The following is a 14,214-nucleotide window of genomic DNA, read 5'->3' as shown; positions in this document are numbered from 1 at the left end:
AGATCAAAACGACAAAATGCATGCAAACTACATTGTACCGTCAATTTACAATTACAACTTATGATCAATATGAACCTCAACCATGATAAAAAAACTCCAGTTTCCTACAGGTAATTGATTTTATGGTGGTGTACCTGTGGGCTCATGACTTGAATGCACAATTAGACATAAAGGAGGGGGGGCAGACAGAGACACTCACTCTTGTTGGTGCGCAACACAGACTGACGTCCAGCTCCCAGCAGCGAATTAACACCTGGTACGCTGGCTGGCACTTCCCTATCTAAAAGAGGGCTCACTCGTTCACACACCTGTAACAAGTGATCTGGAGAAATCTGACTGTACAATTTGACCTTTACACACACAGAGAGACAAACACACACACAAACATGATATTGTTAATGCAAGATCATCTTATACATCCTCAATGTGGGCTAATTTATTGTATTTTTTATACAATCGCCATTAAATTATTTATGAATGCATTATTTTACATTATTAAAATATATACAAATTATGTGTTTTAATGAATCACGTAAAAAAAAATAATTAAAAGTATTCACTGCCCATGAAGGAACATTTATGAAATCACTTTACAATGTTATGAAATGAAAACTTAAAAAAACTATCTGACGTACATTTACACAAAGCATAATGATCACCTTCAGCCACTCTATTTCTATTACTCGCAAAAAAAGCTCTTTTAACCTTTTATTTTTTCCCGACACGAATCTAATCTACAGATAAAATACGAATGTAAATGTTCATTCCCCCACGCGGGCATCTCTTTTATCAAGCATCTTCAGCAGATCCAGCTTCAACGCTCGGTCAGTAATTAATGTGGCTTTAATTGCATTTAGCGTCATCCTATTGGTCGTCACGCATTCCATATTCTACACACACACACACACACACACACACAGACGAACAACCGCTCACACAACGCAAAGCTTGTGATTTTAAAAGTGAAGAACGGATGGGCTATTATACACGTAACACACGAGTTTTGTTATCTTACCTCTTATTTTATATTGTGTTATTGCTTTTCGGTTATTATCTTATAAATTATAATGATTTCGTCATAATTTAGATATGTTTGCATTTTTATTAAAATTCATTATATTACGTTCAACATATATTAACAGTGTTTAAATTGCGAAACATTCATAAATATAATTTTTCTTAAATTATACTTAAGAACAATGATAATTAATGCAGATTGCATTGTTCATTAACATACTGATGAGGGACTCGAGACGTGACAAAAAGAATTAATTGACAGCGCCAACAGCAGGCGGTTAAGTCCCGTGTCCCTTCCTTCTATCCACGATCTGGCGGCATGAGCTGTAACCTCTTCACACGGCGGTGGAATTATTTACAAACAGTCGTATTCATACAACAAACAAACGCAAGCAAACACACATCCAGTCGATATAACGACCAGGAAAACAGACGCCGAAATACGTGCGATCTAGTGGCGTAGCCGCGCCGGAGATCCACCGCGAGACAATCGCGGATAAAATGTTACAGATCATCGTTACAATGTGTCTACATTTCATCGTGGGAGATACACGACGGACGACACAGCGCACCGTGTCTGTGTCGGCAACCGTCTGTGTGATTAACAGACAGTTGTCTCTATTAGTTACACAACTGCTAGATGTTGGGGGCTGGCCATAACGGGGGCTGGATCAAAAAGGCATTACGTTTTTAAATAAAGATATTTCAGCATCTTCCACTTCAAACGCGAAATAAGTTGTCTTCCCGAGCGATATCCCTTGTGGAATAGCGAGCTATTGAAAAACGCAAATAGCCCGATTCATTATTTATTTACCTTTATTGTAATTAATAAATCAATCAATACGTACTTATTCCGATGTACCTCTCATTTGTATTATCGGCCTGTCTCTTCAAGACTCACAACATGTCTTCAAAATAATTTCCCCCGCAAAGATATCGCAGAACAACGACGGCCACTTAAAAAATCCCGTTCCCCTTCTAGGTTCCGCTTAGGTCTCCGGTGTTGTTGTTTCCTGCTCAAAAACCTTACTTTAAGTCTTATAAACTAAGGTAAACTGTGTGTTTTACCCTGACTATGGTTGTATTACATGAGGCACAGCGCCTCCATCCCGCCCCGCTTTCACTCTGGCGCACTGGTCCCTCCTCCCTCCGCTCCCTTCCCCTTACACAGCACCACATTCATGACGTCTCTTTATTTCTACATCAAATTTAACATCTATTTCCACCTTACGGACACCACTGTGACCAAACTCACATCACCGAGGTCAAGCAATGCTCCGGGTATACTCGTCGACACTCATTTCTAACGCCGAGGTTGGGTTTTCCCCGAGCGTTCGGATTAAGTTTTTTCCTGATTTAAAAATTGCGGGAAATTCAATTTCTTATTTTGCTCTCTAAAAAGTTTTCTCTCGGTTATAGGGATCCCTTACCAAATTTTCGTAACTCCCTGGGTGTTCTTTGCCAGTCCAGTCAATTCTTTTGGGTAACAACTGCAATGGAAAAATAACGATATCTTGATCTGCTTAATTTCCAGGGGGCATATTTGTATTTTTAAGCAATAAATGTGATATCTGCGTTAAATTATCATCTTAAAGTACAGCGCAGTGAGATGCGACGCGAGTAGGGCTTGTGCTGCTTACCTCCTTCTCTTGAACCTCCCGTATCAAGGTCTGAAAAAGGCGCAAAAATACCATTTAATCGTACGATCTTCCCCAGAAATGTTGTTTATAAACCTTAAATGACAAAATCACCCACCTCTGCCGCGTCCTGACAAGGTCCCGCTTCTAAAAATCGGGCTATTAGGAAGTACAGTTCTGCGAGATGGGGGAGAATACATGAGCTACATTAGCTTTGAAGAAGGACGTGGTGGAAAGGCAGATGTATGTCAAAATATACCTTTCAAAATCCTGTTTACTCACCCGATTTCAGCTGTGCGACGTGTTTACGCTCAGCAGCCATGTTTATGGTTGTTTTGGGGGTGAAGGAGAATGTGTGTGTGGCCGTTCTGGGAAGCGGGTATCGCTGGGCTGCCCTAGAGTTGTCAGTGTTTGTTCACCAGGAAGAGCTGCGCCTCCATTCACCCAGCACACGGAAAGTAGATCCGGCGCTTCGGTGTAGCTTTCCGCGCTCTCACGAAACAGTCCCCTCTCGGACGCAACGTGCTACGCATCGATTCGGACAAACAATCCGCGCCTCGGAGCGTTTGGACGGTGCAATAAGCGACGTTTTTAAAACATGAAGTTGAACGTACCTTAGTGATGTTCGTAATATTTTGCGTTTCAGTTTACGCTCCATACCCCCTCCTCCCTCCAAAAAGCACAACCCCTTTGCGCAGGAATACACAATGTACGGTATCTTACGTACGGACTGTAGGGGAGACTGCGATGCTAATACCGAAGAAGGAAACGATTTAACGAAATGTTGACCCCCTTTGCGCGATTTTAACTGTTAATTTAGGCTGAATGTGCTTGTTTGTACCAACACCGGAATTTGAGCTTTAATGGCGCCTTTTGCATCTCGAACAGTCGACCTTGCAGCGAAGCTACGGATCTCGCACGCCGTGCATGTTTTCCATACAACAGAATACCGAGGCTTACTCTCAAAAATCCAGTTGCTAACACTGTTTTTGCGAGGTTGTAAAGTCGACAGAATTCAATGGAATTATAGGAATCTCAAAACAGACTGATCCCTAAGAACACACCCCCTATCGGTTGTGATTTGGATTGGGAAGTCCTCCATTTCTTTCCCAAAAGCGAGCGGGCAGTAAAATGGGGGAAGGGTTGTAAACAAGGAGAATGTAATGAATTAAACCATCTAAGTTTCAGGAATCCAATGGTAACAAGAACCAAATAACCAACGACAGTGATGTTGTTTACATCATTTTTTTTACATTGTGTCCTTTGAAGAAAGCAATAGCATTGGATGTCTGGTTATAGCTTGAGTAAAAGAAAATTACACAAAATGGAAAATTGTATTTGCCTTTCCCACGAAAGTCTATGCATCATAAAACAGTATCACAGAGATTTCTTTCTTTTTATTATTTGTTTTATGGTAAATAACTGCATTCAAAGGACTGAAAAAGTAAGAACACGGGCCAGTTGAAGGTTTGCCCTGTAGTTTCTTGTCTTAGGGTCAAATATTCTTTAAACAGTTCAATATCAGACAGGTCAGTCATGTGTACATTATGGGTTACAATTATGAGGCCTACTGAGAAACAATGATATACTTTAGTATATAATCTGAATTTGGTCCCTTGGCAAGATATCAGTGCTACATAATGAACACTACCTAATTTACATTGAATGCATACAGCTCAAGAGGCTATACTTTCAGCTCAATGAGTTTATTAAGTTAATAGAATGCAATAGAAAACCTTATTGTTGAAAGTTAGGTCGCCTAGTGTCACAAACTAACTATGTTCGTATAAGTGTAAAGAACTCTATATATATTTAAAAAACAAAAATATAACATCTATTTCATATCATTTTAATATGTTTTTACATATAAAATGTGTGTGTATGAGTAAAGGTTTGGTTCTTTTCAAAAGATGCATCGGTATCAAATTCTACACCAAAAGCCGATTATTCAGAGACATATATGCGATAGTATGATGTTATATTAACCTACATTTACCAAATTCTGAAGATGAAATGACTATTTATTACTTTCTGAATGTCATTAATTGATATAATAGCAAACTGGTCATGTTTCTAAACCATTTTATGCACAGAGCACAAATTCATTGCACTGCCCTCTTCTGATTGACAGGATATACCGGCCCTGTATAACTGGTGCATCTCTAGTTATTTTCTGTGGAGTATTCTTAAGTGTAAAACAAATCTAATGCATCTATTATTGGTTTCACAAATAGTCTTTTTTGGTCTGTATGTGTGTGTACATGAGATAAATAGCCCACCACACAAAAAGTAGGCCTCCTATGTGTACCAATAAAGTCTTTAATTAAACAGTTTTATTTCTGCGTACACTTATCAACATTTGGTAAAGTATAATGTTCTTTACTTACACAGTGTAAGTTTAGGAAAGCACATTAAGAAACAATTAAGAACTGTGAATATGGTTGCATTGGCTCCAGGGCTACTGATGAAACTCGGCACATTCACAGGGAATTGTTGCATAAATAGTCATCACAAAACTTCATAGATTCAGATAGAATAAAAACAATAAAGTTATTTTATTTTGAATTTGAAAACTACACTTAAAGACATTCAAAATAACAATAAATGAAATAACTTTTTTGTATTCAATGATAAGTGAATTGCAGTATTTTTTTCTTGCCACTGGAGGTCAGGACATCATTTCAGATAATGTACAGAAGGCCATTGGTCAGAGGTTATAAGGGTAATAAATATATATAAATATATGAAGCTGGTAAAGTTTACCTCAGTTTATGTCCAAATGAAATGTTTTTACTAAAAGTTACTGTTAACTAACTAATCAGGACCAATACGGCCAAAGTTGGTTACATTTGGCAAGAATATAGTCACATTTTTCTTCAAAGTAAGGGATGCAGTCAGTTAATCAAAACTATGGAATAACACACTGTAAAAATGGGGATTATGTTGTGACTATTTTATCTCCTGCAGTAGAGTCACCATTTGCCTAGAAACTGCTAAAACGTACTCTTGTGACTATGAGTAAACTTCTAGTGGTATTGATGGACTATTGTATAGTATTGATGCTGTGTGTTCACACTTTTACTGGCTGCCTTTTCATCATAATAAAGAGTTTTTAATGAAAAAACATGTTTGCACAATTATATATTTGTCTACAAACCTATTTCAGAAGGTCAAGGGAAACATTTCTCTCAAGTGACCCTAATGCAAAGAATGTGCATGTTTTTACTGTTATTTCATACAAAAGGGCCCGTTTAGACTTGGCATCGAGCATCGAGTCTTATACATGAATGTATACTGTTTTATTCTAGATACAAAATTAATGACATTTTGACCTATTGGTCAAGAAACTGTTTGTTAAGTAGAATTTCTCAGTATGTGATTTGGTTTCATGATATCAGCATGCCCTCCTGCTCCACAAGTTTGTGCAAAACCCTATTATTAGCGTTATGCCATGATTTTCGGAAATCAACTTTTGTTTTATTGGGTGGGCTTTAAAAAAAGACAGCAGACCAATGAGGACTGTCAGTCAATTTCCTCTTCTCAGTTCCTGCCTCCCAGTACCATTGCTGACCTTTCACTTTCTGACATCAGCAGTTGTATTTAGTGAGTGTGTGAGTTTACTGGGATCACATGTGTCAGTGTATAAAGAACTACACTGAAAGGCTTTTGTAGCTTTAGACTGACCACCTCGGGCCCTCAAGAGCTTTCTACAATGGTAAAAACAAAAACTCCACCAACACTAGAGCTGCTAAGAGCAGTGTTTCAAACTGGGGCCGTGGCCCAAGAGGGATCTAGGGGGCCACAGAGTTATATTGTTATTTTATGAATTACAATAGAAATGTATCATTAAGTTTAAAGCCAGCATTGTATAACTTAATGGCCCAGTTTCACAGACACTGTTTAGCTTAAGCCAGAACTATGCCTTAGTTGAATTAAGAAATAGATGTCCCTTTTTTTAAATACCTTAGAAGAATACATTACTGGTGTGCATCCTGAGACAAAATAATAGCATTGCTATATTTGAAAATTTTTCCGGGCAAGTTATATTCAGTTAAAAACACATCACATTCATTTTGGTCCGGGGATTAGCGTTAAGCCAACATAAATGTTTGAGAACCACTAGCTTTTGTTTCTGTCAGAATAATGACATGGTTCAAAGCGGTACATGTAGATTATTAGAAGCAACAACGAGTAAAAATCAATCACAAAAGACTTTACTGACCTTTCATTCATCTTTTATTTGAAAACATTTTAATGAGAGTACCTCAAACCAGTTAGATGTACTTTTAAATTTTCGGAGATTCTGTTGAAGCGTTTTCCTAACCATCTAGCTTAAAGCACCGCTTGTTTATTGCTATGGATGTCTGCAACTGTTAAGGGTTGTGTTTAAATCAGCCATTTTACACACTTGAATCTCATTATGCTACAAAGGATAAAAAGCAGGAATTTGGGCATTACTATGTAAATCTCTCATCCCTGCTTTCTCCATCTTTCAATTCTTTAAAGAATTCAACCAATTAAATGACAAGACTAAAAGACAATACACACCCAAGGCATACATTTGTGTAACCACATGCATGGAACTAAAAGTTATACTCTGGTGGCCAAAGATGAATCAGTTTTACATTACAGGATTTGACATACTCCAAGTGGCTTCATCTGGCAAGTTGCCTTTTCTTAAAATGATTCTATCCTTCTGTCAGATGAAAGAGAAGGAGACAGGTATGGAGCTTCAGTAGGGAGTGCGAGTGTAAGCTAAGGAAATCTAGTACGATAAGTCTAAAAAAAGTTGCGTTTTACAAAATACTTAATAGGAATAAAAAATGTTCTTTGTTATTCCAGAAAACAAATCTCCATCACTCTTTTGCCTCAGCCTCGGGTGTCTCAGTTTCCTATACAGAGAAAAAGCACAAGAGAGACAAAAAGAGAGTATGACTACTTATTGTAATGAACGGGGGTTTGAAATGATTCATTCAGTTTTTCTTGTTACCTGATGATGTGAAATCATACAGATGGAACAAAAGCCAGAGTGTTAGTGCAAGACACTACATATAAATAACCACCACTTACCTCATAAAGGAAATCCAGATTTTATTAATTACTAAATAAAGAAAATCAACACTGCACGTCCATAGCAGGACAAAATACTGCATATCTAAAGCATATAAACTACAGCAAATACACACAAATACACACTCCACTCTTCAAACTATCATACCCTTTACTCTAACAGTCTCACTCTGCCCTCGGATGGACAGGAAGGAGGGGGTGGAACTTCTCCATGATGACACACTGACAGATGAGCGTGATACGCAAATCTGTGCGTGTGTAAGGGGTTCATACACATGCAGGTGTTTGAAAGGATACAGGAAATGATAATTAGAGAACGGTCTGTATAAAATATTATGCCAACAGCGGTTGAAACAATAAATAGTTGTTATGTTTGAAAAGCATTACAATGTAATCTCTGAACATCTTGTTTAGAGGAAACTCTAATGACATACATTCATCAGGAATGTAAAATTTTGTTTAATTATTTGATATGAAACATGTAAAATTGAATGATCAATGCGTGTTAAGCCATTGCATACAGCATATGACCATATTTTAATTTGAACCTTTTCAGGTTTAGCACAGATCAAATGTCTTTTGCTGCTGAGTCTGCTCTATGCACGGTTGCTTAATGAACCACATTCTATTAACTCACTCCTGTAAATTTTCTGGACTTACAAACGCGTTTATGGCAAACCCCTGTTGTGTGAACTGAACCATGCGGGAGAGCTAGTTGTCTGTCATGTTACTCGTCACCGTCTATCATTGAGTTAGTGTACAGCGCAGAGATGACGTAAATAAAGGCAAAATAGCTTCGTAACAATATGCAGACCCCAAACAGCTGTGCTATAATGCACAGGACCATTTTAGACGTTGTAAATTTACTTGAAAATATACACGCTAGATTATTTTTTGTTAAACTATGTTGTTATTTCTTTTGATTTCTCGTTAATGTTTTAAATTCTGTAAAATGTTTTAAATTCAGTAAATGACAAAAAAATGATGTGCTGTGAAAACTCTTGCCTAAAAATAGTTTCATTTACTCTCCCAGTTGTCATTTTAAACCTGTGTGATTTACTTTCTGCTTCAAAACACTAAAGAAAATATTATGAAAAATGTTCCCCTATTGACTTCTATTGTATGGACACAAGACCAATGAAAGTCAATGGTATCAACGGTTTTCTGTTACCGGCATTTGTCCAAACAAAAATAATGTGTTCTGCAGAAGAAAGTCATAGAGAGGCAGGTTTGAAATGACAAGAGGGCGTGTAACTAATGACATAATTTTCATTTTGACAGTGAACTATCCCTTTAATATAAACAGTAACAATACAATTGTAACACTCTTCTTTTCTGAATATTAAAGTAAAACCCCTGTTTTATATCTCTCCAGTTGTATTGCTTTTGCATTCCATGTAAAATATTACTAAATAAGTGTGACTTGAGCTTCATTGTCCAGGTAAATAGATGATTAAATAGTGAGCTAAGAGCAAAGATGTGCAATTGTTTGGGTAAAACATTGTGATCCTGCCTAAAGTGCGCTCTGGTTAAAGTAATTTATCATGTTCTTATCTCTAGTAAGGCCATACTTATGTAACTGGTTCTGAAATAGTCAAACATTCATATAGTTTTAATAATATGAATAATGCTTCACAATGGTATAAACAACCTAGCAGGGCTAACACACCTCTTCTGGCTTGGTCTCTCCATTTGCGGTGGGCGCAGGCTCTTTCTCCTCCTTCTTCCCTTTGGCGCCGCCCTTCTTCTCCTTGACTGCTTTGTCGTTGGATGGCTTCTGTGTAGTGAACACAATCAGGATCACTTGGACAACAATCAGTTAAATAATCCTGTACTAAATGTATTGCTTCAAAATACATTGGTCAGCACTTAATAGTACCGGTAATCTCTATCTCTCAAAATACAAACAAACTATACCAGTTGTTCAACATACTTCCACACGGGCATGAAAATAACGTATGCACAATGCAAAGCACATGCAAAAAACAAAATGTGTGTGAGATGTTGTATATAGAAAAAGGGAGAGAGTTGTTACCTTGGCAGCTGTCTTTTTGGCTTTTGGATCAGGCTTAGCAGGACCTGGTTGCTGAAGGTTGAAAAAAGACAACAGGATGAAGAAAGTTAAAAACAAGACTTTAATAACAGACAATACAAAGGGCACAATGAATGGTAAACTGCATTGGTGCCCAAAGTAAACGTACAGAAAGCATGAACATTTTCAAAAAGTGCATATTATGTCCAGACTTTTCTGCCACCCACTTGTATTCTTTCAATAAAAAACAGATAGAAGTTCGTTGTTTTCAAATATTTAACCGTATTATTACTAAATGATACAACTCTCTTGGCACACCTAGAAGGCATATGATAGGCATTGCCCATTTTTAATGACAGATTCGCTTGTAAGAATGGTTTCCTGCAATCAATAACCTTTTAGAAAAACATGCAAATGACACTTGGAAATATGGAAAGAGTGTAGACACACTTACTGAAGAAAGACGCTGTGACCTTCGAGTAGGCTGAAAGGAAAAGCAAAATTATGAGGCTGCCGAAAGTTAAACTTGAAAAGATGAATTTCATGGCATTAGCAAGTTTTTGTGAAACACACACAGATGTGTTGTCATTTTTACGTAGATTAAATTACACTGTTAGTGGTTAAATAATGACAAAAGTGACTAATTCAATACATTTAATAAATGGTTTACCTCATGCTTTGTAACTTTGGTGGCTTCTTTAGCCTCTGCTCCCTCAGGTGACTACGGAAACACAACAATCATATTAAATTTGTACATATGTATACATGTATTGTTTAAGGATGATATCTAAAGCTTGTTACTGACGGAAAGAAAAACGTCTTAAACATCAACAGATGGGTTTAACCACATATGCATGTTCCATAGGCCATTGGTGTGTGTATTTGCCTTATGTATATTGTTCTAAACTGATATGCAATTGATTGTAGTCAAATTTGTTTTTTACCTCATTTAATAACTAAAGCATAATAAATATTTGTACCCACGTTTCATATGCCGCTGTAGCAGCATCATTGTTCCAAAATCATGACAAAAAGCAAAATATTCTTGAAAATCAGGATACAACATTTTAAAAACTACAATGAGCAATCTAAAAATATATGATCAAATATTCAGTTTGTGAGAAAAATAAGTTGATCAGTAACTACAAAGCGAAACTACATCCTAAAGTAGTAAAGCAATGTTTTATAGATTATTGAAAATAATTTCACATATTTACCTATGCAAGTTAACTCTTTAGTTACTAAATATATAGATAACAACAAACGAAATATATTCTCTGGCTAATACTCCCTTTAGGAAACGCACTGATTCTTTGTTAAAAAAGGGGGGAAAATACATTTTCAGGCCTTATTTTGAACCATGGTCGCGGAAAGTGCCTATTGTTTGTTGAGTACCGTACATTTCATTAGTTATGTCGTGACTATAGAAACTTAAGTTTAAGTGCGTTTCTCAAAAACACATTTGGCTAATAATGCAGGATTGTAATCTAACCGATTTCGTGTAATCACAAAAAACAAAGGGCACAGAAACCCCCTCTAGACGACGACCCCCATTGATGTTGGACAGAGGTTGGTTGTGGATGGTTAAGAGCGTCGCTCGCCTACTCCCAATATAAACTTTTACATTTAAAATGTGCTCCGTGTTTAGGCAACTTTCATCTCTTTTCTAGTTTCGCGATGTTTTCATTGTCTAAACATCACAGTGGGCTCTCGGCGAGAAAGAGTTGAGTGAGACTGACAAACCGGTCGGTTACATACGGGTCCGCTGCTCCGCAATGGGGGTGGAGGAAGAGTCTGTCGGTTAAAACATGGCTATACAAAAATAATGGGGACCTCTATCGATCGACGAAAGTGAGCTAACAGAAAGCCGAAAACTTAAAATGGACGTTGCCGTGCATTCGCATTTGGCGTGAGCGGAGCGCTCGGATTTGGTTTATACTGAGGGCGGCTGAAGCATCACCGCAAAGTGACATTCAACACAAGTGCGCACGAAGTGGCGACTTCACTGCGAAAATACACATCGGGTTATTAAACCGCCAACTATCATGGAGGGAATCGCCAAGTGCGACGATGATCGAATGGAAAGATGATCGATAAAACCTTTGCGGGATTTCAATTCGCAAACAGCGGATTAGAAAAGGACGCGGCGCGAACGCGCGCTTTTAAAAACTTGATCCGCGGTTTACCTGCTCGACGCTGCACGCGTTCTCGTCGCTGAAACGCGAGCCGCTATTTACAAGAAACAACGTAGAATCGAGGATTGCGGGAATAAAATATAACATAAACCGACTTACCTTCCTCTTGGGCATTTTTGCAAGAAATTCCCTCGACTTTCCTTTATTTAATTGGAAAAGCAGGTACGGACCTGTAAGGTGGGTGACTGAGTTTAACTACCACGGAATACAGGATCAATATCTAAAACACCTCTTGTAATAACATGTTAATAATATGCAGACCTCAGACTCTACCCTCGTCTCTGGCCATTGGTCAAATCGGCGCACACTTACACGCCGTTCGTCGAAGCCATTGGTCTAGGATCAAATATGTTAATACAACGCGCGCAGACATTGGTGTGGATTTTGGAAAGCTCTTCAGCACGTCGCTCTCATTGGTTACGCGCTTTCTGTATGCAAATTTGAGCGCTTTGCATTGGATGGGTTTAAAGGTCCGCGCGAGAGGGGGGGATAGAGTGACGACAAACCAATAGACGCTTGACACCACACGCTCGGCTGTATGGGAAACGTATGCTTAGCAAAACCGTTTAGCCTCATGTGATGCTTTCAGTAACGTATGAACCTAAAATGATACGATCATTTTGAGATTTAGAGAGTCCCATAAAATGGCCATATAAGAAGTTACCCCGAAATAAAAAGAAGAAAAATACAAGAAATTAAATTGGACTAAAAAGTAGTTTTTAGGACCAAACTGAATTTAGCATTGTGAAATTACCATTGATATTACATTTTTGCCATTATGTTTTTACTAAAGGAAACACAAAATATATATTTTTAAATGAACCAGACTAGACTTTTCTGTAGCTCAGTGGTAACAGCATGGCAACGCCAAGGTATATGTTCATTTTTAGGTATATACTTAGAAACAAATGTATAAGATAATGTAATGTAAGTCACTCTGGATAAAAGTGTCTGCCAAAATGCATGAATGTAATAGACAAATAAATATATTCATCACAGTTAATTGTCTATTACAATAAGAAAACCCTTAATGGCCCTAAAAAACAACACATTCCTACAGACAATATTCTTGGGGCAGACATGTTCTTGACCGGTTTCTTGACAGCATATAAAGACTTGCACTAACTTACTGCTAATTCAACAATGATGTAACTGATTTACATGTGACCGTCATGTGATTTCAAGGCAAAATGCTCAGAACCAAAAGATCACAATAGCATCTCTCCACAATGACCTCATAATGGCCGCATCTCTGCCACGACCTCACAATGAATGACATTCTACAGTAACTTTACAATGGCCGACATTCTACAATGCTTCGCAACACACATGTATCTCTGGAACCTTGTTGCCACTCAAGGTCAGACAATCAGAAATTTCCTGATCCTGAAAGAAGACGCTTATGTACCAAAGGTACATTTTTAGGGCTCGCATGTCTATGAGTCTCATTGTGGAGATCCATCATGAACAAATGATTTCGCATGTTCCAGTGGTCATGTTTCAGACAGCCCTCTCTTAAAAGCTTGTGAAAAGAGGTAAAAATGAAACATAAACCAGGTGATCCTTGAAGAGGATCACTTTTTTAAAGTATGGAATAAATTACAAAGTCAGATAACACAGACATAAAAACCATACAAATAAAGCCACATAATTAACTTTAAGTTGTCATTTTGCCATCAAAACAAAACAAAACCATTTAGCGCTACAAAAACATTATTTGTTGTTGGTTCAAAATGGTTGCCTTAAAAATGTATTAAACTTAAAAATATTAGTTAACTCAATTAATTTCTTGAGTTGACAAATATTTTTTTCCAAATATTTCAAAATAAAAATGGCGAATTTAATAAATGGTTTACCTCATGCCTTGTAACTTTGGTGGCTTATTTAGCCTCTTCTCCCTCAGGTGACTAAGGAAACACAGCAAAAATATTAAATTTGTACATATGTATATAAATATATTATACAAATACATGTATTTGTAAACTATTGTTTGTAAACTTCTTAAACATCAAAAGATGGCTTAAACCACATATGAATGTTACATAGGCCATTGGTGTGTGGATTTGCCCTATGTATAATATAATTTTTACCAAATTTAATAACGAAAGCATAATAACTATTTGTACCCCACGTTTCATATTAAATATATTAAAAATTGACTTTGGGATTTTCTGCAGTGAGAATTCTTGGACAAAATCAAAATACATTGACTACTAAAAGTGAGTACAAGACCTTGTACAAAGTAGTGAATGCAAAGTTGTGA

The 14,214-nt window shown here is 37.3% G+C and overlaps 2 protein-coding genes across 3 annotated transcripts in view; both read right to left on the bottom strand.

Moving 5' to 3' along the window:
* The window catches only part of phip (PHIP subunit of CUL4-Ring ligase complex), a 28,943-nt gene extending 25,854 nt beyond the window's left edge, over nt 1-3,089 (bottom strand). The window contains exons 1-5 of the mRNA XM_079477557.1: nt 2,937-3,089; nt 2,773-2,831; nt 2,658-2,687; nt 2,448-2,507; nt 200-350 (exon numbers count right to left, since the gene is read on the bottom strand). Coding sequence (XP_079333683.1) covers nt 200-350; nt 2,448-2,507; nt 2,658-2,687; nt 2,773-2,831; nt 2,937-2,976 — 340 coding nt within the window. The 5' untranslated portion in view covers nt 2,977-3,089. The remainder of the gene's footprint in view (nt 1-199; nt 351-2,447; nt 2,508-2,657; nt 2,688-2,772; nt 2,832-2,936) is intronic.
* A 1,867-nt stretch (nt 3,090-4,956) lies between these two features.
* On the bottom strand, nt 4,957-12,253 carry hmgn3 (high mobility group nucleosomal binding domain 3). 2 transcript variants are annotated; one of them, XM_079478488.1, is made up of 6 exons: nt 12,051-12,253; nt 10,427-10,477; nt 10,211-10,240; nt 9,760-9,810; nt 9,394-9,501; nt 4,957-7,546 (listed from the first exon to the last, which is right to left on the bottom strand). In XM_079478488.1, the coding sequence occupies exons 1-6, from the start codon at nt 12,063-12,065 to the stop codon at nt 7,511-7,513; spliced, it is 291 nt and encodes a 96-aa protein (XP_079334614.1). In that variant the 5' UTR covers nt 12,066-12,253; the 3' UTR covers nt 4,957-7,510. The 2 variants fall into 2 exon arrangements, with proteins under 2 accessions (XP_079334614.1, XP_079334613.1); XM_079478487.1 differs by having other exon boundaries at nt 6,874-7,972; nt 12,051-12,234.
* Between the last annotated feature and the right edge of the window lie 1,961 nt (nt 12,254-14,214).

Source organism: Barbatula barbatula (genome assembly GCF_947034865.1).
Source record: "Barbatula barbatula genome assembly, chromosome: 17".
Lineage (NCBI taxonomy): Eukaryota > Metazoa > Chordata > Actinopteri > Cypriniformes > Nemacheilidae > Barbatula > Barbatula barbatula.
Note: the sequence above shows the minus strand (reverse complement) of the source record. Positions and strands in the feature narration are given on the sequence as shown.